The sequence below is a fragment of the Sebastes fasciatus genome, chromosome 3 (assembly GCF_043250625.1).
Source record: "Sebastes fasciatus isolate fSebFas1 chromosome 3, fSebFas1.pri, whole genome shotgun sequence".
Classification (NCBI taxonomy): domain Eukaryota; kingdom Metazoa; phylum Chordata; class Actinopteri; order Perciformes; family Sebastidae; genus Sebastes; species Sebastes fasciatus.
Window position 1 is genome coordinate 32,026,577 of NC_133797.1, and position 27,258 is coordinate 32,053,834.

General features: G+C 39.7%; 1 protein-coding gene across 10 annotated transcripts in view; it reads right to left on the reverse strand.

The window, feature by feature from the left end:
• The window catches only part of grin2bb (glutamate receptor, ionotropic, N-methyl D-aspartate 2B, genome duplicate b), a 121,281-nt gene that overhangs the window by 78,307 nt on the left and 15,716 nt on the right, over nucleotides 1-27,258 (reverse strand). For all 10 annotated transcript variants that reach the window (XM_074630296.1, XM_074630297.1, XM_074630294.1 and 7 more), the window contains one exon: nucleotides 12,316-13,020. In XM_074630296.1, coding sequence (XP_074486397.1) covers nucleotides 12,316-13,020 — 705 coding nt within the window. The remainder of the gene's footprint in view (nucleotides 1-12,315; nucleotides 13,021-27,258) is intronic.

The following is a 27,258-nucleotide window of genomic DNA, read 5'->3' on the forward strand; positions in this document are numbered from 1 at the left end:
GTTACCGCATGAAAGCAAAGCAATGTACTGCTGTGGACTGGACGGCAGAAAAACGTATTTTAGCCACCGAAAAGGATAAAGACGAGAAAGAAAGGCTCACCTAAAAAAATCTATATCAGTTTAAGTGTACGCTATATTTAGAATATTTTCCGAAGGGGATCTGAACTGAATGTGAAACGTATCTATACTGTTTTTGTCACCAGAGTCAGGCTGCTTTCATAGATCATAGATAAGTTTCACTTTCAGTTCAGTTCACGTCGGAAATTGGTGTCTGACGGCAAGATAAAGCGGTGAAAATATTATAATTATAGCGTACACTTTTAACAGATATCGATTTTTTTACATGAGCCTTTCTTTTAGGTAGCTAAAATACGGTTTGCTGCTGTCTCCATCCACAACAGTAGCTCCCGTGCCCGTATTCCTGTTTGCTTCTCCAAACTGGGGGCGCACCGACCATCATTTAATATACCGACTATGGATAAGTACCTCATACAACCTCACTGCAAAACACCCGAGCTATCCCTTTCAGGTTAGGGAACGACCATGGGCATGGTTAAAAGAAATCAATGCTTACTAACAAAGAGGATGTGAAAAGCGGTCTAAGTCAGATTGCTTTGATGACCCTTAGAAGTCCTTGATAGATAAAGTAAACATAAGTTTGAACAGACACTTAAGGCTGCAGTGAGTAGAAATGGAGCAAATATGATTTTAAAAAAGTTATTTTATAAAACGGTCACTATATCCTGACAGTATTGCATGAGACATGTGCCTCTGTGTCCTCAGGTGCTCCTAATGGAATCTGCAAGATTTCACAGACTGGAGGAAAACAATCAATCAGAGCCGAGCTGGAGCCTGACATCTCTGAGCAGCTGTCAATCACTAGCAAACTTCGATCAACCGGTTAAACTAAGCAGCGCTGATCAAATATGAATCAATATTCTGTTACTGTAATGTCTATTTCTCACCTCAAATGTTTTCAGAAACATCTTATAGTGTACTGTTTAGCTGTAAAATGAGAAAGTTTGTGACCCGGCAGCCATGTTGAGATCAGTTGAGGAAATACCAAGCACCGCCCACCAGCCGGAGCCAATAGGAACGCTCTCTCTCTCTGAAATGACCTGTGATTGGCCAAAGTCTCCCGTCACGGGCAAAACATTTTAAAGCCTGAAAACAAAGCCAAGAGGAGGTGCAGAAGTCTAGTTTTCTCTCAGAGCACTTGAATTACAATATGCTGAAAGGTTATTAAGGAATCTTTGCCCAATGATGCCCAAATCATTCTGCCTACTGCAAGTTTAATGCTGTTGTTTTTCTTGTGAGGACAATCCCAGGAATAAATACTGTATGTCTAAATTGAATTTGTCTCAAACACATCACCTGGTGAGGAATCTGAAATAAAGTAGCTCCCTACTGTCATTCTGTGTCACAAAAGTTTAATCTCATTTAATTTGAATAATATGCCAACTTTACCTTACATAATGAGATTAGCTGGGTAATTAGGCCCCATATGCTGGAACGTTAAAAGGCCAGATAGTTACTGCTGGCAAGTAGAAGGCAAGAGAGGCTCCCAAAGCCTTCTGACAACCTGTTGTAACCAAGTGCAATGCAGAGAAGCCTCCTGTGATCTCCAAAATTACTCATCCTGTCCACGCACAGCACAGCCGCTGATAAAACGAGCTCATTATATGGAGAGAAAGACGAGGGAGAGAAGGAGAGAAGAGAGAAGGAGAAGGGAGAGGAGAGGATGTGCAGCCCATTTGAAGGGTACAATTAAAATTTAGAAATTTATCAGGAAAAATTGTGAGCCGGAAAAAAGCTCATTGCGTGAGTGTGGACTGAATTCATGGGACGGCGAGGGCGGGACCACATTCATAAACAGTTTAGGGTGTCGTTTCAGAGGACAACGCAATAAAGAAGCGAGGAGGAGAAGGAGGACAAAGGTAGGAAAAGGGTGACAAAAAAGTGCATGAGGACGTGTGTGTGTGTGTGTGTGTGCGTGCGTGCGTGCGTGCGTGCGTGCGTGTGTGTAGGACAGTATGATGAGCAAATCTGTCTCCTCCTGGGAGCACTCTGAAAACAATCTTACTGGCCTGCTCTCAGGATGCAGCACTGCCATGAAACATTTAGCTCCACAAACTAGCAACTTAAACCTGCTATACAGCTCTCTCTGTTGCTGCTGCTGTATACATACTGTAAGACAGAAGAACTGTTTATGCAATAATGAGCAATGGTAAAATCACTCAATCAATCAACACACGATGAGAAGGAGTGAGATGTAAAATTACAACCCTGTCTCCTTGAAATTAATTATACACTACAGTACTAATTTATTTTCCCAAATACGTTTTTAAGGAGTAAAAGTAATTGCTGCATGGATTATGTTAACTGTTAACTATGTTTTACAGGGAAGAAAGTGCTACGTTTTTTGTACTGTAGTCCTGAATATAGTTTGGTTTAGGCAACAAAAAGACTTTAGTTAAGGTTAGGGAAAGATCTGGGTTTGGGTTATACATTGTCATGTTATAACATCGTCATGTTTTGTGCTTAAAGTTACTTCAGTAACTCGAGAGATGGCGATGTCTGGCCGTCGGTTGGTCCACCACTTTGGTCCAGACTGAAATATCTCAACAACTATTGGATGGATTGTAGGGCTGGGACGATTCACCTATCTCTCAATTTCGATGCTATCACGATACTTTGGTGCCGATTTTATATGTATTGCGATTCTACAAGTATTGCGATTCGATATTACGATTTATTGCGATTTTTGTTAACTTTTTTAACACTAGACCATGGGAAAAAGTTGAATCATACACTTCTAGAGACTTTTACCTTGGAAAGTATCTAAATTAATAGAGTAAGAATGTTTGATTTTCAGCATGTATGTAGTCAGAGATGTCCTGAAGTCAAATATATCAGTCATTGTCAGACATTATTTATAAAAAAAATCCAAAAATGTAAGAATAAAGACATTTCCCTCACAAATTAGTGGTATTTTCTTTTTGTATATACAGTTCCCTTTGTTAACATCAGAACATTTTGAACACCAGACGTAGTCGGACGTGAATACCTCCGCTAACATCGCCAAGTCTGTCGCTAGCTCGCCCGTCAGCTCCGTTGTCTTTATACATCTGTGGTCAGCTCCATCGGGGCCGTTTGAATGCATTTAACATAAATATCAGTATATGGGTGCTCTATAGTTGTAGCGTCGTCCGATTTGACCACGGAGATGCTGTGCTGCTGTCAGAAGAGCCACTGACTGAGTTTACTCTGAGCAGTAAGTCGCTAAAAGGGTCTGAAAAGTCCAGGGTTATTCATCAAACATTCGGGGTTATAGCCTTATGACGCTATTGTTCGACACTACTAAAATTTGTCGCTCCCCTTTCTGTAACTCCTCTACCGTGGAGCCAGTAGCTATTTCGCTTTAAGCCATACCTGTTGTTGCTGTGGGTAATGATATGATGTTATTACGCCAACAAGTCGGAATATTGCCATTATCACAATATGATTTGTTTTTTAATCATATTAAAAATCATGAACAATAGGATATGTGACACACCTACACATAATAGAAGGATTATATTTGAGGGCCTATTTTCTCCTAAATCCAGACTCCATCTGCTGGACTTTTAAAGGGTTAAATGTACGGCAAAGCCAGGAAAATGGGAACATCAATCAAATTCAGACTGCCACAGCATCTCACAAAGATAGAGTAGGTGAGAGAGAGAGGAAGTGAGTTTAAAGCTGTAATAGGATGGGATTAGTTTTACAGAGAGAGGATGAGCAGAGTAATCATTCCTGGAGCATGTCTGTTGTTTTAGTCCCATCAAATTCTGTCATTTTATTCACTGTTCATGCCTACAAAGTCATCTAAACATGTCCGATAAAGTACTCTAAAAGAAAAAAAGGTAGTCTTGTCATAAATGAAATGTGTGAGACTGATAACAACTGCTGTGTTATTTAGATGAGGGAAAGACCACCAGCCCAAACTGACAGCTTGTTCAGACTTTTCTTTGCTCTTGTCAACAAGCTATATTGTTGTTGTTCAAGTGTATCAGCATCAGCTGTGGAAGTTACATTTGACATATGGAGACGTTTTGTTGCAGTGACAACGCACGAATGGAGCAGACTCTCCCGTCAATGTAATTCCTGAGACCGATCACGGAGATCTCCTGCTGCGCAAATTGTCTTTTCACGTTCCACACATTTTCTTGAAAACTAATCCTGTCTAAATAGGACTTAAAGGAATACTCCACCCACAAAATGACCATTTGTTACCTTGAATTCTTGAAGAAACTCGTGAACAAATTATCATTAACAGCTAAACTACATCAAATCATCCATTTACAAACTCTCACACAACTCGTGATCCAAGTCTCATTTATCCAGTCATACGCTCACTACTTCCCAAACACATGCATTTTCTCTAAAATCTCACTATTTAAAATACTACGGACTTGCGCGGACGAGTAGCGCACCTGTGCAAGTTTGAGACTGTTTATGCAGAAGGGTTTTAAATAATAAGATGTTGCATTTACTTCAATTCATCAAGACTTTTCTCTTTTTTTTTCATTTAATTTCATTACACACCTGTCTAAAAGGAGCCGCAAAATGACCATTTGTATATCAATTACCCTGTGTTACCTTGAATTCTTGAAGAAAGCTTTGTTTTTCTGCACACCTCCACAGTGAACGAAGAATCAAAAAAACGTCTTACTATTTGAAACACTTGAAGCATAAGCAGTCTTGCAAGGGTGCGTTACTCGTCTGTGCATGTCCGTAGTATTTTACATGGTAAGGTTTTTAACGATGATGCGTGTGTTTGGGAAATAGTGAGCATACCACTGGATAAATGAGACTTGGATCATACTGCGCGAGTTGTGTGAGAGTTTGTAAACGGATGATTTGATATAGTTTTGCTATTGTTAAACGCAGCCCCCATTAACTTCAATTCATCAAGGATTTACTCTGGTTTTTGATTCTTCGTTCACCGTGGAGGCATGCAAGAAAAACAAAGTTTTCTTCAAGAATTCGAGGTAACACGGAGTGAGTAACTGATATACAAATGGTCATTTTGTGGGTGAAGTATTCCTTTAAGAATGGGAGTGACAGAATATTAAAGAAGATTATCAGATAATAGCTGCATGAGGTGCAATATGATCATGTACAGTTTATTACTGTAGTTTGTTCCTTAATTCTCTTGTCTTTTGGGATTGGTCCTAATTGCAAAAGGGGGCATTACAGAGGCAGTCCATTATCCCTTCATGTACAACCAGCAAGCATAATGGGATACATGGTGCATGCAGGATGAAAGGAGGGGACTCATAAAACCGTAAATTGGGAATGAGGACAATAGGATGAGAAAATACTGTAAAGTACACCCTTGGCTCAAACAATCATGTCGGCTGCGACAGATTAGCTGGACCTAATGTGTCACTGTACAGCTACTATAGCTGGTCCGGCTATTGTCAAATAATGTCGCTCTAAGTGGCCAAACAAGTCAGCGAAATAATTTACTCCCGTGGTCATGTCTGTCTTACAAGAAGGCCTCACACACTTCTGCGCGAATGATTCCTATTTAAAGACAGAGAGGGTGTATAATTGTAGTAATCAATCAACGGGTGGTGAATCAGTTTTCACTGACAGTGTTACGTCTGAAAAGAAAAGGGGAGTCTTTTCTAAAGCAACACAATGGCTGCTTGTTCTTCTGCGCAGTATTTTGCCAAACTTTCGATTGGAGAAATCACACCACAAGAGAGCCACGGCACAGCGATCCATTCATCCATGAGTTTTATTACTAACCCCACCTGACAGACAGTTTTTCCCCCCCCAAGAGAGATTTATATTAAACAAGCAAGAACTTTAAGCCCCCCCCTGCATGGTTAAAAGACTTGTAGGCATTTTTGAATGGAAAACCAAACTCCTGGGGGAAAAAAATCAACTTTAAGGAGAGCGGACGGTTTATGAGAAATGGTATCAGGAAGCTGTGCGCCTCTAGGTAGCTTGTTTGCAGTGAAAACAACAGCTGTAATCTCCCCAAAAACAGGCAAAGAGGCTATTATCATTGAACACCAGCATGCACTACGTGTCCACACACGTGTGCACACACACACACTCGCACACAAAAAGCACGTATACACACAGCTTAAGTCCCAACAATAGATCTAGAAGACCTCATTAGTCTCCAGAGCCGGAGTCGAGTGTTGGCCGGGGCCAACTCTGTTGTCCTATTATGGCAATACCAACACATGGCACGGCGTGAATTAATGGCTAAATGGAAGCGTACAAATTGTTTGGTGCATAATGGGCCTACCTGCATCTGTCACTGATTCCTTATAATGGGGTACTGGAAAGGAAAATAAAGCCAGGAGTGCTGCCAGGAATCAGGCAGGTTTATTTGGTCGCACCATCTCCACTGAGATTGGGAAGTATGTCGAATAATGCGGTTTAAAGATCAAATGCCATAAAAAGGACACACGCGTTGTTCTAAATGGGAATCCAAATGCTCAGTGGCAAGATATGGAGAAATCAAGTGGTTTCCCCCACATAGAAGGACTTCAGGACACGGCACAATAGATTAGACATAATTGTGGACTGATAAGGAATGGACTTGGCAGCCTGAAGGGATTTGAGTTATTGATGCTGGAAAATCACTCTCGCTCTTTCGCAGACGTATGCACACACAGCATGTTCATACAACTCCCTGCCATGACTCTATAGGATTCATGTTCCACCTCATCCACACAGCTCTCTGCCTCTCCATCTGTCTGTCACTCTTTTCTACGCTCTTCAGTCTCCCTTATTTAAAACAGAAGATTGTCTTTAGCTCACAAGACATAAAATCAACATAAAAAGACCAGATCAAAGCATAGAGACAGTAACTGTCAATTGAAGACATCGCTTAATTCAATAAGAAGTGAATCATCACGTACTATTCTTAGATAAAACTACACACAATATATAATTTATCTTAAGGTGCGGGTCTTGTGAGGCGTCCCTAGATCACCAGCTTGGCTTTTTGTCCCATTAACCACAAAAGTTGGTCAGGTACCGGTATTCCAGTGATAAACAAATTCACCCACAATCCAGGAGGTTGTATTATTAGGTTATTCAGCAAAATTAGCAGACTCTATTTTTTGGGGGGGAAATTAGTCCTTATTGATTAATCGGCCAATTATTTTTTCAATTAATTGTTGGGTCAATAAAATGTTTGAAAATAGTGAAAATGGCCATCACCGTTTCCCAGAGCCCAAGTTGACACCTTTGAATGTCTTTTTTCCGATCAACAAAACCCAAAGATATTCAGTTTACAATGTTATAAAACAGAGTAAAAATAGAGAACAGGGCATTTTTAAATCAATTATCAAAATTGTTGTTGATTGATTTTGACTAAGCGATTAATTGATTAATTGTTTCAGCTCTAGTGTTTAATACTATTTGTTTCTTAAAAATAACTGAATATTCTGCATTGCACTAAATGTGTCTATGTAGGGGTATTTATTAGCTTTTGCTAGCTTTAGCTTTTATGCCCACTTTATGATAATCACATGCAGTTTTAGGCAAGTCATAGTCAAGTCAGCACACTGACACACTGACAGCTGTTGTTGAATGTTGGGCTGCAGTTTACCATGTTATGATTTAAACATATTGTTTGTGCTAAATGCAGTACCTGTGAGGTACAAACTATTTGTCATTGTTTTGTGTTGTTAATTGATTACCAATAGTAAATATATACATACATTTCCATAAAGAAAGCATATGTGCCCACTCCCATGTTGATAAGAGTATTAAATACTTGACAAATCTCCTTTTAACGTACATTTTGAACAGATAAAAAATGTGCGATTAATTTGTAATTAATCAAGATTAATCATGAACAATCATGCAATTAAACGCAATTAAATATTTTAATCTATTGACAGCCCTAATAATAAAATAATAATTTGACATGTAACATTGCTTGTCATGAAGTATTTCTTTTCTCCTTTTTTATTTTGTTGCCATTTCTTCCCTCTCTTTGAATATTATATAGAGGTGCAACTAATAATTATTTTCATTATCGAGGAATTTGACAATTATTTTATTGATTAGGCAATAAATAGTTTGGTCTATAAAATGTCAGAAAGTAGTAAAAAAAAAGAAAGAGCTCAAGATGAAGTCTTAAAAATAGTGTCCAAAATTCAAACATTCAATTTACTAATTGAAAAAAACAGCAAATATTTGCCTTTGATGTGCTTGAATTTTTGACATTTTTACCTAAAAAGATTGATAAACAATCAAAGTTAGTAGTGAGTACTAGTTTTGTCTTGATTAGGTGTGGATATGGGTGCATTGATATCATTTGAAGGGTTTTGTCATGCTTTGATGTTTTTCTTGTTTGTGTGACTGAAAAACTATAAATAAACATTAAAAAACACAGCGACAGCGGCACAAAAAATCACTACTTCACCACTGTGAAATACAATTCACCTCTTCATCCTTCCCTCTCATCCTCACCACCCTATTTTTGATCCTCTTTCCCTGTTTCCACCTCTGTTTTTACGCTTTAATCTTATTCATTCATCTATTCAAAACCTCACCCCCACCCCTCTATGACTAGGGCGTTAAACCCTCTTCTCCTGCAGCACTGCTTTGTCAAACAAAGAAATAATCATTTCTCTTCTCCTTTCCTCTGTAACTGCTTTTTATACAGTATGTAGAGAGAAATATATAAGCATGTGGTTGCCATGCCAACCGTGTCCACACAGATTTCCTCAAGAATTGTGTTAACCACCAAATGATGTCTAATGCAGCCTCCCGCTCCACATACACACATCTTTTCTCTCATGTGCTGCAGCCTCAGCAGTGCTTTTACATGTCTGTTACACTCTTATCTACACTTTCCTTCTTGTCACTCAGAGTTTGTGCCCTCGGTCTCTCCGTCAGCTGTAAAATGTGTTAATTATATGTTGAGAAAAATCCTCTTCCTCCTTCGCACCCACACAAGTTGTGTTATTTCATAACCTTCTTCTACCCTCCCCCCCTCTCTCTCTCTTTCTCTCTCACTTGTTTATTCTCTTGTTTATTCTCTTTCCTTCTTTATCTCTTCAATAACATCACTCCATTGTTCTTTCCCAATCATCTCCACCTCCATCAAGTCCACAATTGGATTTTCTTATGCAACAGTCAGTGGAAACAGTGTTTCTTACACACAGTCTTAAGACCACTGGAGGGATCGCCTTGCTGTGTGGACATTAACGTAATTCTCTTTGAATTGGAGCTATACATTTATTAATTCTGTATTCAAGTTGATTTAAATGTCCTGTGAAGCAACAAGTAAAACTGGTATATCAGATTTCCAGATTATAACAGTCTGTTATCAGGCAAATTGCTTATTATCCACCATAATCACTGCAATTTATCAAACATAACCAGTTTTTCCAATTAGGGCATTCAGTGAGCTGATAATGACATTTGTAAATATGTTTGTTATGATACATGTCTTCACATTACACACAAATGGCATTAACGTGAAAGCTTTAACTACAGTAATTTCAAGAAACCACTTGGTCTAATTATCATGCTGATTCATGCAGCAAGGTCTTCCAAAATTTAATCATATCAGACTCAGGAAACGGAGGTGTGAGTTTGTGCTTGTGCTGGAATGCCTCCATACAATAACATAAAGTCCTCTGTAACATGTGTAATGTGTACCATGGTGGCTGGACAAAGTAAATCCGACAATGACCAATACAATACAAGCAGATAATCCTACAGTCTTTCAATTAATACAATGCACTTTGTGAAAAATCATTTAGGATTTTCTTGTCAGAAGTCAGTGGTCCACTTTCTTTTTCAGAATAATTTCACATTAATTCCAACTGTCATTAACATTATAAACAAGCAGTGAAGAAACACCGCGTTAACACAAACACACATTATTTAGTTTGCTTCTTCTTGAACAGCAATATCAACTCCATTTTGATCTAATATGTTTTCACTCTATGTGTTGCTGTTGTTATTTATAAGCCAAAGAAAAATGTATGTAATAGAAAATTCAGTTTTTCAGAATCGGATTTACTTTTTACTCATTTTTGAACCACTGTAATTTAATTTAAATGTGTTTTAGTTTGGAGATTTTTTGTTTTTGTGCCCTCAAATCCATTGCTGTCAATGTAGATGCGTAGAAGGCACGCTCAAAAGCAAGAAAGACGCCATTGCAGCGCTGCATTGTTCCCAAGCGCCTATTTTTCGGGGAGAAATAGTTAAACTTTTGGAACGCTGCAGCGCGCAGCGCATATCATGTGACGAGGAACAACCAATCACCACCTACGGTAAATATATGGAGGAAAAGGTAATCATTTTAGTGTAGGGCTACCCAAAGCTTTGCAATCCGTCCCACAGACTTCCGGTTGAAAGGTCAGCCAAATTAACAGAGAAATCGAGCGGTAAAACTACTGTGAGGGATATACGGTGCTCGAAATCCATTCATCTTTGTATTTGACTGAGTTTAGTTTAGTCAGTGAGGCTTATATTGCTAAATAAACGCAACTTCATCATCATTGTCATTGCAGCATGCAGGTTTTGGTTGCTTGGTAACAGCAGGCATGACAATTTTCTACGCGTTTTTCGAAAAATCATGTGAACAGACCCTAAGACGTTGGAGTATATTGAAGTGTTTCTACTGTTAAATATCTCTTTTTAACTCCTCACCAGCCTCCAGCTGCAGAAAATGTTTGACAAAAAATCTTTACTCAAGGTACACTTACTAGCTTTAAAAAAAACAAACTACTTACGTCTTTCCAAAGTGTCTAACCACATGAAGGTTGAACAAATAAGATAAGATAAGATTAGATAAGATAATAAGAGTCAATTTGCCAAACTACTATTTCAAAGGTCAAGAAAGAACTTTCAGACTCAAATATATTGGACCTTCTCAACCTATAATAAATCTACTAAATACTAAATACAGTATGTTACCGATGCCATTACTCATACCAAAAAACAACTGCAGAGCATCTCTAGTGCACGTCCCACTTTCTCCAAGAGGCAGGTTGCATCAAAAAGCTAACAAAAACCCAACCTCAGCATCATATGGATTCTGTCATTCTTCTGTAGGACTGAAACACTGCTAAGCCTATTAACACGACATTATTTAAGGATATCATTTCAAAGCTATTGTTCCATTTCTGGATCATAGATTCTCCTTGTGCGGCCTGGTTTGTGCCAAATCTCTTGTATCCCGATCCCACAGAGATGTTTTTTTTGACTTGTTATATACTCTTTTGTTTCACGCTGTGAGTCCTTTCAGAGTTGAGTCGACTCGCTGTCAGGAGCTTCAATATGACGTCAGGCTCACAGAGGAGGTCAATTAACAGCAAAATCAATCAGCAGAGAGCCTGGGTTAGAATGAGAAGCAGCGCTGAGTGGTGGGAGGCTGATTTATCTTTAAAAATAGTGTGAGAGAAAGTTCTCCACTTTTCTCTCCATGTCCTTATTATCTTAAATGAAGCAAAAAACAAACTCATACTAATAATAATAGGGCTGTCAAAGTTAACGCTATAATAACATGTTGATACAAATTCGTTTTAACGCCACTAATTTCTTTAACGCATTAAGGCAACTTACAATTTTTAGATTGTATCGGGCTCAGTTTTAAAGCTGGATTGAAGATACTGGCATCATATGAAACTGGAAAACCTGAGAATCCATTGGTACCAATGAAAAATACCAGCTTGTCGGGAAGGAGGTTTAAAACGCAATAATAAATAAATACATACATTTGCATAAAACATTTGTCCACTCTCATGTTGATAAGAATATTAAATACTTGACAAATCTCCCTTTAAGATACATTTTGAACGAATAAAAAATGTGCGATTAATCGCGATTAACTATGGAGAATCATGCGATTAAATATATAATAATATAAATAATATTTTAATCGATTGACAGCGCTAATCTTAAACAAAACAATTATGACTTTTATGGATGTGTAACCCAAAAAACAAGTAGATTATATTGGAAATAAATGATTCAGCTATTTGTTTTCTGTCGGCGAATCTTGATTAAAACTGTTGCAGTTAACATGATTTTGCAGGTTCTTGAAGGTGGCTGTTAAATTGAATGTAGAGACCCGCCCGTTTTAAAATAATCTAATATAGAAATCACATCCAAGAAACATCATTGTAACTATCGCTGGATGAAGAAGCAACAAATAAAAAAAGAAATGTCTATTCCCGCTTCACAATTCACCATCAATATTTGGCCCTGGTGATTGTGCAGTGTGGTCAAATGATTGATGAGTGGTTCACAATTCAATGTTGTTTTTTTTCCTACCTTGGCAGCCATGACCATGGAGGAGCCTCCCCTGATGCCCAGGATGGGGATGTGTGTCTGGGCAGAAATGAAGTCCAGGATCTGAGCGATGGCCTCCTGGTCCGTGTCATCTCCGAACACTACGCCTTGCAGAGAGTTCCTCGTCATTTGCGCACAGATCCGATTGATGATGCTCTTCGGGTCGGTCTCATTCATGGTGACCACCTCGACTTTGGGAGGGTAAGGGATGTGGAGGAAGTCCTCTTTCTCAAGTCCAACCCCCAGGGCTACGTCACTAGAGTTGCCCACCAGGATGACGGCTATACTGAGTGAGTTGATCAGCTTGGGATTGATTGGGGGAAGAGCCGGTATGGCAGGAGAGTACTGAGGAGGGATGACAGCGCCCCTCTGGGTGCCGCCTCCCCTCTGGCCACCTTGTCCCCCTGGGGCACCTCCAGGCCCCGTTCCTGGACCTCCAGCCCTGCGAGACGCGCAGATGGGCAAGAGGAGTATGGAGAAGAGGAGCAGAGAGACGGAGAGGGAGAGGAAGGGCAGGGTCAGCCGAGGCTGAGTATAAGGATGATGAGAGGGCTGGTCTGGAGGAGGAGGAGGCGGAGGAGGAGGAGGATGGGGGGAGGAGGAGGGGGAGACGAAGCGCTTGTCCTGAAGACGGGAGGGAGAAGGGTGGAGGCTGACAAGCATTGTGGAGGAGTGTAAATGCCGTCCCTGGAGGGAGAGAGGGAAAGAGAAACAGAGAGATGATCAAAATAAAGTGTAAAAACACAAGTCCAACCTCTAAACTTCTTGGTTTAGCATTAGCATATCAGAGATATATCCATATTGGATTGTGTTATATGTTGGCTGACAAATGACAAGAAATTGAGGTACAGGAATGCCAAAGACAAAGCCAAAGAAAATTCCTAGTGTATACCCCTTACACCTGGCAATAAACACCTTTCTGATTCTGATTCTGATTCTGAAGACCAGAATAACCATTACACAGTTTGTCCACAGGAGAGCACTGACAACTAGGGTTGTGTACAAATGTTCAAACCAGTTTGATATTAAAGGTGCAATGTGTAAGATCTGACCAGAAGTTCAGTTAAAACATTAAAAAAATGGGAAACGGACCTTCAGTTTGTGGTTAGCTCGCATTCAGCAAGCACAAACCCCAGCGTCGAGAGTCACAGCGGGTCTAACCCGTGTAATGGCATCAACAGAAAGTTTTCTGATCCGGCGGGGGGTCGGGACAGTCCCCTGGGATCAGACCCCCAGCACTGCGGTTTGCGCTGGCTGAATTTTACCACTAGGTGTCTCACGTGACAGTATAAGTTATTCTCAGGCAGTTTTCACAGTTTGTGTGCGGCAGTGGCACTGAAACGGGGGAGATGGAGACCGACAGACAGAAGAACATATCAGCCTGCTGCGTCGCGCCGCAAAGCTTAGTTAGAATATTACTAAATATTACTTAATATTACTAACCGAAGCTTTGAAACTCAAAAAATGGTATTCGGGACAGCCCTAGTTACATTAAACAACAAATATTGGAAGATGAATCATTTTCACAAAAAAATTGCAACCCTCAAATATTGATATCGGCATGTGCCTCAAATATCCAGTACACTCATGGAAGATATGGCTGTGTTATTTTACACCTCTTCCGCATCTTAAATACTCATCAATTTCATCTAAATTGAGGTAGGACTGTGGAAAAAGTCCACTAACACTTGAAGAATTGTAGCATACCATTCAATTTTCATTCTGCATTAACCATCATTTTGTAATGGTTGTTATAAAATAGATGAGCATCTGTTGAGTGCATTAATTTGAGTGGCTGGATTTAATAATTAAAAATCATTTTAACCGATTAATGCTATCGGTTAAACGGTTAAAAGAAATATTAATAATTAATTAAAAAGCTGAGAAAAACTCAAAGGAGCGGCTTGTCAGTTTAAGGAGAAAAGGTCCACCTTAACAGCCCACCTTAATAGAGTCTGAGCCGTCGTTGCAAGATACAGGAAGTTGTCTCCGGTCTTGAGTTGAGGAGTTGTAGTTTTTATTCACCGATTAATAAACTTTACACACACTTCTTTTGCTACGTTCACAGCTATTACGCCACCGACAATCCCACACTCACCGCCGCCACACACACACACACACACACACACACACACACACACGGTCTGTCGGACACTCGTTAAAGTTACGCCGGGCTGACAGACCTTATGTGTGTGACAATAGCGAGCACGAAGCCACCGGCAACGCTTCAGCTGTGAAAGTAGCACAAACACACACAGGGTTTGTCATTCACTCGCTATCGTTACGCCGGGCAGACACACAGCTGACAACCTGCTAAACTAAACTAAATGATGCGGTGGAGACTTTGGGAAAGTGGCTGCATGTTGTCTGATAATACACGCAGCACTGTGGCTGCTAACTCTACCGGACGGGTGAACTGGGGACTCAGTTTTGCACATATACTGCAGCTGGCACACCGCTGCATGCAAAGCACTAATCTTCTAAAGTCGGTTAACGGTTAATAATCGGTTAACAAGGGTCAGTTATTATTATAAAAAAATACAGATGACTCAACCCCTTAATTGCCAAACCAAGTGACCCACATAGCCGGGTATCAAACCACACATTGAGAGAGGCCTGTAAGCTCTCATAGAGCATCAAGTGACAACGCCACATCCATTATACTGTGCTGTGACTTCCTTGGAGGAACCCTGTGGCACACATCAAAGACGGAGCGGGAAGGAGATTGCATGTGTGTGTGTGTGTGTGTGTGTGTGTGTGTGTGTGTGTGTGTGTGTGTGTGTGTGTGTGTGTGTGTGTGTGTGTGTGTGAGAGAGTCAGGACAGCACTGGGTGCATTTTGACAGATTGACAGCCTCACAGCTTCATGGACTAGCTGCCAGGCTAAGTGACCATTAGACACTCAGACCGGGCCCGACTGAGTCTCTCTCTCTCCTTTTTGTCTCTCTATCTCTCTCTCCCCCTCTCTCCCTCCCACACTACTTTCATTGCTTTTCTCCCTTTTACCCTCCAAACCTGTTTTCTTTCAGTTGCTCCCCCACAACCCTCCGAGATCCCTTCGCTGCTCTTTGAAGTCAACTGCAGACCTATTATTTACTATTATTGCTATTATTTACTGCTCCTCTATTAGCAGCCGTACAAAGAGCAGTGGAGTAGAGTTCAGAGGAGAAATGATGGAGGACAAAAAGAAAATGAGAGGAAGAGAGAGGCGGAGGGAAACATGTAAGCAGAGGGAGGTGACAGGCAGGGGAAACACAATTAGTCATAGCCTTATGTGAAAATTGTGGTTTCTTACTCCGTGTGTATGTGTGCGAGTTTATCGGGAGGACAAAATTGGACATATTTTCTGCATAGATAAGGACGTGGAATCTTAATGAGTATATGTTCATGCTCAGATCCTAAATTAGGCACGGAGGAGCACTTTAGGAGAGGGATAAATGAAGGGCAAAGTAAAAGGTTTGTTCCTCGTCTCCGCTCGCACAACACCTTTGCTAATCATTTATTTATCAAGCAGCACCCCGCGTGTTGAGGAGCTCATCCAATCCATTCAGCACCAAAAGCAAAAGTCTAAAGAAAACAATGCAGAAAGAGAGAAGTTGAAATCTGACGGAGGTAGAAAACAGCGACGGAAAGCGAGGAGTAATCTGTGAAATAGAGCGAGCAGAAAGAGAAAAGGCCCAAAGAGTGTGGAAAATCAGAAGAGGAGGAAATGTGAGCTCCAAAACTGTTTGTCTAAAAGGTCTAATTACCAGAGGTTTGTCAGGCTTAATTGCAGGTGCACATGCTAATTGTAAACTAGTTGAATTTTCCATGGAGGCGCCACAGTGGAGCCAAGAGAGAGAGAGAGAGAGAGAGAGAGAGAGAGAAGGAGGAGGAGGAAACGAGTGGGAGGAAGGCAGCAGAGAGAAGAGGAGAGAGAAGTGGGGCGAGGGAGAGAATAAATAGAGACATACACAAAAGAGATGGAGGTGGAGGAAGGAACAGCAATAAGAAACCCAGAGAGGAGGGAGGGAGGTGTGGAAGGGCAACACAGCTGAAAAAAAGAAAGATGAAAAGAGGACATGATTAGCACAGGATGATAAAAGAAGAGTCAGGGGTGGGGAGGAGGTTAAAGAAATCTTAAGGGAAAAAAAGGAAAACTCAGCAATGAAGAAGGAAATCATCTCAATCCTCAGTGCGTTGAGGAAAAAAGGATGGAAATTCTGCTAAAGGGCTGATGAATCTACTGAGATGAGGCACCGGAGGGAAACCATGAGAGAAAAATCTTTAAAAATAATGCAAGAAGTGTGACAGTGAACGAGGGAGGAGAGACAGAGACCCATTCGGCGTTTCTGTACAACAGCAGTGCTCGGTTTCCATAGTAACAATTCAAATATGCCTCCACATAACACCCTGATGGACAGGAAGATACACACAACTCGCACTAATTCATGCAGTGCGTGCCCCCTCCTAATAATACACAATTTACTTTTATCCAAGCCGGCGCATATTGCTGCGTCGACTCTCACTGACAAAAATAAAACGCTTGTAACATTGAATAAATAGCACGGTGCCTTCGCACAAAACCATGTGCACGCACGCCCACGTACACACATGCGAAGTAAGTTAATGCACTCCTGCAGATAGAGATGATCCACTGCTCCGCCTTTTAGTGTACCTTACATTAAAAATGAATCTCCAAAAGGGCTACAGGCAAATAAACAGAAATAACACGATGGAGGGAGCGCCCAGGCAGCAAACAGGAGCTGCTATCAGACCTACATACAACAACTCCACGCTGTCATTAACAGCCCCCAATTAATAGCGTTTAAATGGAGGGTGTCAAGAGTGGATCATATACTCACAGCATAATAGAACAAAAGTAAACCACCTAACACTGCGAGGCAAAGTTGACATATGAATTTATGTGCTCTTGTGCGCCCATTAAAGCACTCACACAGCAATTACAATAACATATGCAGCGCAGGGAAAACATGGATAAGTGGCGCTGAACAGCTACACAAAACACCCACATGTGTGCATTGCTCGTATCCAGTAATTTACTGCAGACGTGACTAACCCCCGGTGCAGATACAGACACACATGCATGAACACCGAGCTGGTCGTGCAAATGGTTTGAGTGAATGCACTGCAGGTCAAGCACTGTTTGGGTCAGACATGTGAGACCTCCTGATGCGTATATGGCTTTTGTTTTTCCAATATGAGAAGTGCCCTTACATGCACTAAATACACACACACACACACACTAGGGCTGCACAATTAATCAAATATTAATTGCAATCACGATTTGGGCTTCCCATGATTAAATGAACATGACCGACTGCCATATTGACGTAAAAATGCTCCACTCTGAAAACTCTGTTGCATAAATGAAGCGCTTCCTAAACTAAAAGCTTAAGATGTACCATCGATCAGCAGCCGATTGGAAGTCGGATGGTTTTCAGCGGTCTCATATTCATATATCCGAGATTTTGCCAGTCACACACACACATGTGCAGCCGCCACATGATGGTTTTACGACGATTCACAGCGGCACAGTCAGTAACGTCACACACACACACAATATGTTGTCGGTGTGGAAGTTCTTCAGTGTGAGTGAAAAAAGACATAAAGCTGCAATTTGTCACAACTGTAAGTCCAAAATAAGACGTGGAGGAACAACCTTAAAAACATTTGGAACAACTCACTTAATCAGACTCTTATTATATTGCAATTCATTCCAATGATGCCGCTAAAAATAATCAGCAACCAGCTCGTCTGCAGACAGCACAGACAACATTATGGTGCATTCAAGCTCTACTCAGTAAAAATGGGCGATGCTAAATTATAACGCTATCATGATGCGTTCAAATATAATCTTGTAAAATGTAGTTTTTGGTGAGAAAGTTGAATTAATACAGATGTTTTCACAGCAATATAAAATAGATATTAGAGAGAAATATGATCTCTTTAACTTCCTAGCACTAGCTCTAAGCAGCTTATAACATATAATTAGAACTACTAAAGCCAAGATTTTTTTTAATCAAAGTAAATATTTAAATAAAAATACAATCATTAATTGCCTAACCATTTGAATTGTGTGTTTATGCAAATAAGCACTATAGATGACAGTTTTTAGCACAACATGGAAGTGAAAGCAGCACTCTGTTTTTTTTAAATGTGAAATTGCAATACAAAATATTTTGTCCCTAAAATCTATGAATAATCGAGATAATAATCGTGATCTCAATATTGATAAAAAATAATCGTGCTTATCATTTTGGCCATAATAGTGCAGCCCTAACACACACACACACAATCAGGTTCATGTGCATACAGCAGGTTCTGGGTTAAGTCAGATCATGCCAATAAGACGGAGGCGTCAGTCATAACGCACTTAACATTTACAAAGAGCATTGATCACAGAAGTCTGTCAAATGGCACAAGCCACCAATAGAATAACCAGAGCTGCTTGAGACGCGCAACTGCACGCGCTCACACTCGTGGACTTCCAATAGGCCAATAAAGAGTCGACACGGATCAATCAAGCCACGAACCGTGTGCCTCGATCAACTCGTCCTCCACAGTAATGAATATGTGTGGACTTTAACGGTCAGATGTTTTTCCTGAATATTGCCGGGCATTACAGACAATAGTGTTTATACTGCAGAGGCTTGAAGCAGCAGCCTGAGAGACATTAAAACTGAATCTGCCACGCTATTTAAAACACACGTAGGCCATCATTATCAGGCTCCACTATATCCCTTGAGACTTGATGGTGGTGGGCTGCGCTGTATAGCATTTGAAAGGCATTGTGGATAACATAAGCTGACAGGCATATCTATTAAGGAGCCCATTTACATTCAGTGGGTGGTCAGTTACAGGTAAGAGTGGTACTTTTGTCATCTCCACTAAAGCACACTCTACATCAGACATGATGTATAAATATAAACAAATCATACGAAACAGTGTGCTTTAATAAATTATAAAAATGCATGTTGGCACTACTATAGATTCAATGTATGCGTACAATGTGACCTGACAAGCATAAAAAACAGAACAATCTTTGGAAATTTAATGTTTTCATTTCATTCATAGATCTAGATATCCCCTGGAGAGACGCCACAGCAGCTGACAATGTTTGACATTTCTGTTTACTGTTACAACTCCAATATATCATAAATAATTCAAAAATGTACTTTATTTTACTAACTAGAGACTGGTTTTTCCTACACATCTACCCAACATGTTTCCTATGACAAACGCTTTGTGGGTATAAGACTCCAACTATTTCTGTTTTTTATTTAAAAAGAGGCAAACAAGTGACAAAATAAGGGCATTATCTGGTGTTAGCATGAGATTTATAATAGTCCTAGCTAGCGCTGTCAAAGTTAACGTGATAATAACGCGTTAGCGAAGATTTGTTTTAACGCCACTAGTTTCTTTAACGCATTAACGCAATCGATCTTCCGGAGGTTGTACCGGGCTCAGTTGGCATCATATGAAATTAAAACGGAAACCTAAGGAATCCATTGGTGCCAACCATGTCATACTAGCGTGTTGCGAAGGAAGTTAAACAACGATCCAAGGCCATTTTCAATGGGGTCCTTTGACCTCTGACCTCAAGACATGTGAATGAAAATGGGTTCTATGGGTACCCACGAGTCCCCCCTTTACAGACATGCCCACTTTATGATAATCACATGCAATTTGGGGCAAGTCATAGTCAAGTCAGCACACTGACACACTGACAGCTGTTGTTGCCTGTTGGGCTGCAGTTTACCATGTTATGATTTGAGCATATTTTTATGCTAAATGCAGTACCTGTGAGGGTTTCTGGACAATATTTGTCATTGTTTTGTTAATTGATTTCCAATAATAAATATATACATACATTTGCGTAAAGCAAGCATACAGTATTTGCCCACTTCCATGTTGATACGAGTATTAAATACTTGACAAATCTCACCTTAAAGTACATTTGAACAGATACAATGTGCGATTAATTTGCGACAATCATGTAATTAATTGCGATTAAATATTTTAATCAATTGACAGCCCTAATCCGAGCGTAAAATGGTGTGAGGTCTTTATAATCAACATCTGTCCAGCTGTAGGGCCCTTTTAAAAACAACACACCTGACCTAAACTAACCTAAATATCACAGCAGCAAATGTCTCACACATGTCAGAGTCCAGATGGGCCTTGAAAACACAGTAAGAAGCTGCTATTGAAAATTTGATGCAGTTGACCTCTGCATACAATAAAAGGGAGCAGAGAAAAAGAAAATCAATTTTTGACATTTACATTTTGTTTACTCTGGGTTCAAGCAAAAACATTCTGTTATATCTGTAGCTGTGACAAAAAAATAGTGAGAGATGAAGAGATTTAAGCTCTCACTTATTCAAGAATGAATCAAAATCCTGCTGGTGGTGAGTGCACAGCCAAATGTACTTAGTATTCAAGTCAGCTGCACCAAAAAAGACTGGTGATTTTTTTGGTGAATGACGCTCTGATCAGTCAGTCTGAGCTGTGTGTCGTTGTGTTCAGGTAATCAGACACCATGCAGCTATAATGACTCCCCTGCAGGGGAGGAGGAAGTCAACACAAGTTCTATTTACATCCTCTGTAATTATTCAATTCACTCTCAGAAAGTCAACTGTCACTGTGAGTTCAAGGTTTGCTGCAAAATATACTGACTCTCCACTATAATGTCCTAGTCAGAACTGAATAAAAAATATACTATACTGCTGTTGAACACGGCATCACATGTAAGTGATGCAAGTGGTGTTATTCTGTACTTTATACCACATATTTCTTATCAACAAAGACATAAAACAATGTGTTAGCAGGTGTTCAGACCAAAAACAGCTGTGAAATATGATCCAGACAGACACATTTGAGTAACAGATCCTTGAGTTTCAAAGACTTATCAGAGCCAAAGCACTACACAGGGATTCATAATACTCTTAGACAGAATTTAACAACTCAAGAAAATGATTATGGCTGCAATCATTTTATCTTTCATCGGATGATGTTGCGTCACGGTCCGGCAAAAGCTGAGCCAACTTTTCTTCTAGACGACCCTATGTTTTCTTCTCTACTGTCCACATTCAGATGAATGAGGGGGCTTCTTTTTCACACAGGGCTTACTGTAAATCAATCTGAAAGAGGACTTAGTATGTCTCTCAATACTTTCCAATTTTCCCACCTTGTCTGTGGCTGTTAGCACCAAGCCCATTTGTTCCCACTGAGGATGTAAATCTTTAAAAATGGCTCATAAGTATCTAGTTTCAAAAGTGCTCTGTAATTTCCACAAAAAAAAAAACAGATGGTTACTAAAGTTTTTAGCAAAAGTTAGTCAAACATTTGTAAATAGAGCATATGTTGGGGACTATTTTCAGCTGTGGATTGACACACATTTGGTGGCCTTGTGAGTATTGACGGCAGCAGGACAGTAATTTTTAGATCAACTAGAAATAAACTCCTATTTTCATCGTAATGGAGGAACACGTCACCCACTGCAACAGTGTGCCTATTTGTTTTTAGTAGTTTTTTGAACAACAATGGTAGAATAAACTATATCAGGCTTTTGCTACGCAGAAGATTCTCTTGTTTTGGTCTTATCGTGGGATTTACTGCCAGTGAGAAAAATATAGAATATCTCCCACTTTATCTTTTAAATCACGCTGATTCTGTTGGACGCTTATAGATTATTAATTTAGTAACAGGGTGGGATGAGAGAGTGCTGAGGGAAAAACACAGGAAGATGGAGATACTGGAATAGAATTAGCAGCAAAGCAGAGTAGGCAAAGGAAAACGGACACGGGTAATATAACATACACACAAACGTGATAGCATTTGAGTAATCTTCTAATACAGTCTTCTCTATTGAATAATCTGTCACCTCGCTGCCGCCTGGAAGAAGGGCCAGAATGGCAGAAAAAAGAAATCACTAGTTTATTTAAGAGGGTCTTGGGTGTATTAAGTGCACTTTAGTCTGGTCAAGAATCCTCTCTCTGCTAATTGCACTTATAATGAGACGCACTATGGATCTCTACTGTCGTATCCAAGCTGCTTCAGCTCTCTAAATAACATTATATGGTCTCTTCATCAGAGGCAAATAAACTGACCGAGACAGAGAGCACTGCGAGCGCACACACATACACGTGACCGCACCAGTGCAATACATGCACACGCAAATATACACAACTAAATATACACATTCAGAGGCACGGGGATGAAGAAAAACGCAGGATTGAGAGTCAAGATCCATCTATCCTCGGGGGTCTTCATTACCTCATTGAAGCCATTTATTCCACCGAGGTTATGTCTCCTGCTCTGGACTTAATTTAGCAGCAAAGTGACGTGTCCCTCGCTGCAGCAACACAGCCTGGACCACCACTACACAGTGCATGTAGACCTATGTATCGTGAATGTTGTTACAATATGTCACAAGAGTCCATACTACAGGTTTCCAGCCTGTTTTTTTCCTTTTCTAAAGGGTATCATAACTCACTCTGATACAATACGTTACCCCTTTATATCTGAGGCAGCACAGCCTATAAAGAGTCGGTCACACGCTCTCTTCAGCCTCAGCCGATAATGTATTTTCTTTCAGTGGCCTTTCTGAAAAGCTGAAACATGATGCTGGAGTTTTCTATCCTCATTCTAAGCCAATTTGGTATCTACTATTTTACTGGTGGCATTCAACAGCTACAGCTCTCTTGAGGTTTTGATAGCATGCCTGTGGCGCCTCGGTCTCACGAGAGTAGTTGTAATGAAAGACCTGCTATCCACTTTGTCTGTTTTATAATTCCTATTAATTACCTCTGTAGTTCCCCACGAGGCGCCCTTACACCTCTGCCTGCAAGCAAGCCCTCTGTGTCAGGACATGTCATTTTGTTGAAATAATTTCACCAATTTATTTATTTAATCTTAAGTAGGGCTGTCAATCGATTAAAATATTTAATCATGCTTAACCGTTAGATTGTCCATGATTAATCGTGATTAATCGCAAATGAATCACATATTTTTGTATCTGTTTAAATGTACCTTAAAGGGAGATTTGTCAAGTATTTAATACTCTTATCAACATGGGAGTGGGCAAATATACTTGCTTTATGCAAATGTATGTATATATTTATTATTGGAAGTCAATTAACAACACAAAACAATGACAAATATTGTCCAGAAACCCTCACAGGTACTGCATTTAGCATAGAAAATATGCTCAAATCATAACATAGCAAACTGCAGCTCAACAGGCAACAACAGCTGTCAGTGTGTCAGTGTGCTGACTTGACTATGACTTGCCTGAAACTGCATGTGATTATCATAAAGTGGGCATGTCTGTAAAGGGGAGACTCGTGGGTACCCATAGAACCCATTTTCATTCACATATCTTGAGGTCAGAGGTCAAGGGACCTCTTTGAAAAAGGCCATGGCAGTTGTTTTTTTTGAGCGTTTTTGCATTTTTTAGCCTCGTTCGCGACAAGCTAGTATGACATGGTTGGTTAACAATGGATTCCTTAGGTTTTGTAGTTTCATATGATACCAGTATCTTCACTCGTTTTAAAACTGATCCCACTGCAACCTCCTCGAAAGATCGATTGCGTTAATGCCTTAAAGAAAATAGTGGTTATTTGCATTAACGCATTATTATCGCGTTAACTTTGCCCTAATCCTAAAACATGATAACCCCTCTGTGTGCTAGTCACCAACCAAACAACATCCAGAAAAACATCTGCTCTGACTTGGAGCCCAGTTTTCAGGAGGTAAACAAATTCACATTCCTGTTCTTGAAATGCGCTCCGTCCATTAGTTTGGTATTTTTGTGTCCTGCAGAGTGTGCATGGCACAAAAACGGTAATTCAAATAAGGTATTTTGTGATTTTTTTGGACCAAGTCTGTTTTCAACACAACAGCTCATCATCACATCTTATCGTGATATTTTGATGATTCAAAATGATACAGAATAAAGCTGAATAAATATTACAATATATGTTATCTTCCAATCAGTGGATATATTTTGTCCTGCATCACAAATGAAAAATGTTACCATGCTACAGATTCCAGTAAAGTCTGTACTGAGTTAAGATTAATGAAACATTTTTACCAGTGTTTGTGCATCCACAACAACAAAGTATGTATCATTATGTATAGAAAACATGGTGACCAACATAGTCTGGCTTTAGCTACATATTTGTGCCGCTGTATATTCCTCTATTTTCTCTGACTCTGCCAGACAACTACATGATTTTCCTACTTGGAGAACCTGGTTTGCACTCTCCTCTCCGTCGGGTGAGCCAAGCATACAAAGCAGCATTATAATCTGCATGGCTGTTTAAAAAGGTGTGACAAGTAATGTGACTGGCTGAGCATTAATTATGAATAGTTACCACACCTTCCTATTTATATTCCATTTAAACCAACCCATTGTGTGCACAGCTTGATGTCTTTAAACAGAAATAGCAAATTTGTTCAGTTATGGTCTTATTGACTTTGAGCATGTGACTAATGCTGATTTATAAGGTTAAAAAAAAGAAAAAAAAAATAATTACCTAAATTGTTAAGTGCAGTTTTCTACGATTATATACAGTATTTTATAAGTATTATTTTTTTTATTATTTATTACTTATTTAATTTACATCACTTAACATTCACGTCTATAAAACAAGCTCAATTGAATCATAGACTGTTTAAAATATGGACGTAATCTCCGTGATGTTGCCCATAGGTTTCTGAAGAGCAGTTGTGAAGCTCAACATGAGTGGCTCCGGCCGTCGCCATCTTTGCGGTGACGACACAGCTAATCCAAAAATAGGCAAAGAGGTGGATCATTGGTGAAGCTGAGGCGCAGCGCAGTAAATAGCTAGCAGCTAAAAGAGGCCACACCCTCAATTATGCAGAACTTTAAGCCTTGATATAATTTAAACAGATGAGTTGTATAAGAATTCACCTCCCGTACAGTTGTAGTTGATATAGAGACCAAACCTGTTTTTGTACCAGGCTGTAAACATGTTTATTTCTGCTGTAAAGTTGGGCATTTTAACATGAGGGTCTATGGGGATTGACTCGCTTTTGGAGCCTCAAGTGGTCATTTGAAGAACTGCAGTTTTTTGGCACTTCCCCGTTGGCTTCATTTCTCAGCATCGGAGGTTGCTGCCTAAATAAAATACATGAAACTGAGCACCTGAGCACAAGAGTTGTTTATCTGGACTGAATCAACGTCTCTACACAGCAGCTGGTCCCGGTTTCTCCACTCTTCATCAAATCTCACAGATTATTAGCTGATGAAATCACTAACAATCTCATTCATTATCATCACGGCCTTACAAGATTATAGGAGCAGTGAATCATGCTATGATTTTCATTTAAATCTAAGTGGATCTACTGATACTATGGACTGCTTCCTCTAAAAAAAAATGTAAGGTTTGTTGCTGATAAACTGAGATGTACAATTGATTACATCCTCGACTTGTCAGTGATCGTCTCGTAAAATTCCTCAAGGTTTTGATGAAGAATTCAGTTCCAACTTTTTCAATTTTGTCAGAGATTCACATGATTATGCAACAAGACTGGGAGCTGAACTAATGTTTATCAGTTGATAATGTATGTAAACGGGGTTACAGACAGTCCAGCACAACACCACTGCAACCCCAATAATAGACACACAGTTTATTAATCACAGTGTCAATCAAACCTGATCATTATTGTCTTTGTAAATGTAGAATTCATGGCTGAGCTGTTGTATTGGGTTGCATTAGATTTTACAGGTTTTACAATAAAGTGGCCACTGCATGTGTGTATGTCAGGACTGGGTGTTTGCAGTTTATTATTGTCAAATAAATCTGTCTAGCAAGCGATCTATCTACTTCAGAGTACTACTAGTTTTGCTTTCTTATCACCTACTGTGTTTGTCAGTAGGTAGAGTGTAAAATCATATTACAGCCTAATATCCACATATTCTTCACATGAACATTAAGTACTACACTGCCAACTAAATTCAAATCAAACTAACGCCTCTTCCCAACATACGGTGACCGAGCGAACTCTGGCAAATGGAGCGCGAAAAATAGTCCAGATGTACTACGAGCGATGTCACTCTCTATTACATACTGTAGAGAGAGTGATATTGATTAACTGTCAGTTACTGTCAGTGAAATGTAAAATAGTTTGGAGGTGTGTAAAACGCATAAATAGAGCCAGGGCGAGCGTTTTTTCAAACAAGCGGCACGTCGCTGACGCACAACTTAGGAGCAGGTTAGGTCATCTTCATCGGGAGAAACTGAAACAATCTGATGTTCGCTCGTTCGCATCGCTTCCAGTTAGGAAGAGGTATGAGGCTGCAACAAATGATTGGGTAACACTTCATTTTAAAAGGTCCACAAATTTCATGGTAATTAGGTGATAATTAGCAAGTAACCTATTTGAAATTTCTTTGGAATTACTGCCAAATTACCCCAATATTTACCTCAAAATGTATCGAAAATTACTTTATTATAAACATTATTTCATAATTATATGCTGAAATTTCATATAATCGTTGAGATAGGGCCCTTGGGCTTGAGAAGCGGCTGTGTGCTGCTCTTTATCGGAGGTGGAAAAACCAAAACTAATAGAAGACACTTCTGATCAGGAAAAAATCTCACCATTGTGTGACTTACTGTCTACACAAATGAAACCTGGTAGCTAATGTAATGATTCAGGGAGTATTTTAAGAAATTTCAAATAAGTTATTTGCTAATTATCATATATTTACCAGCAGATATGGAAATAAAGCATATCAATTAACTTTGTATTCTTTTCCTGGAAATTAATTAAATTAATTACCAGCTATTGGGAAATATAGGGAATATAGTTATTAAATAATGTTTATAATAGAGTAATTTTTGATACATTTTGAGCTAAATATTGGGGTAATTTGGCAGTAATTCCAAATAAA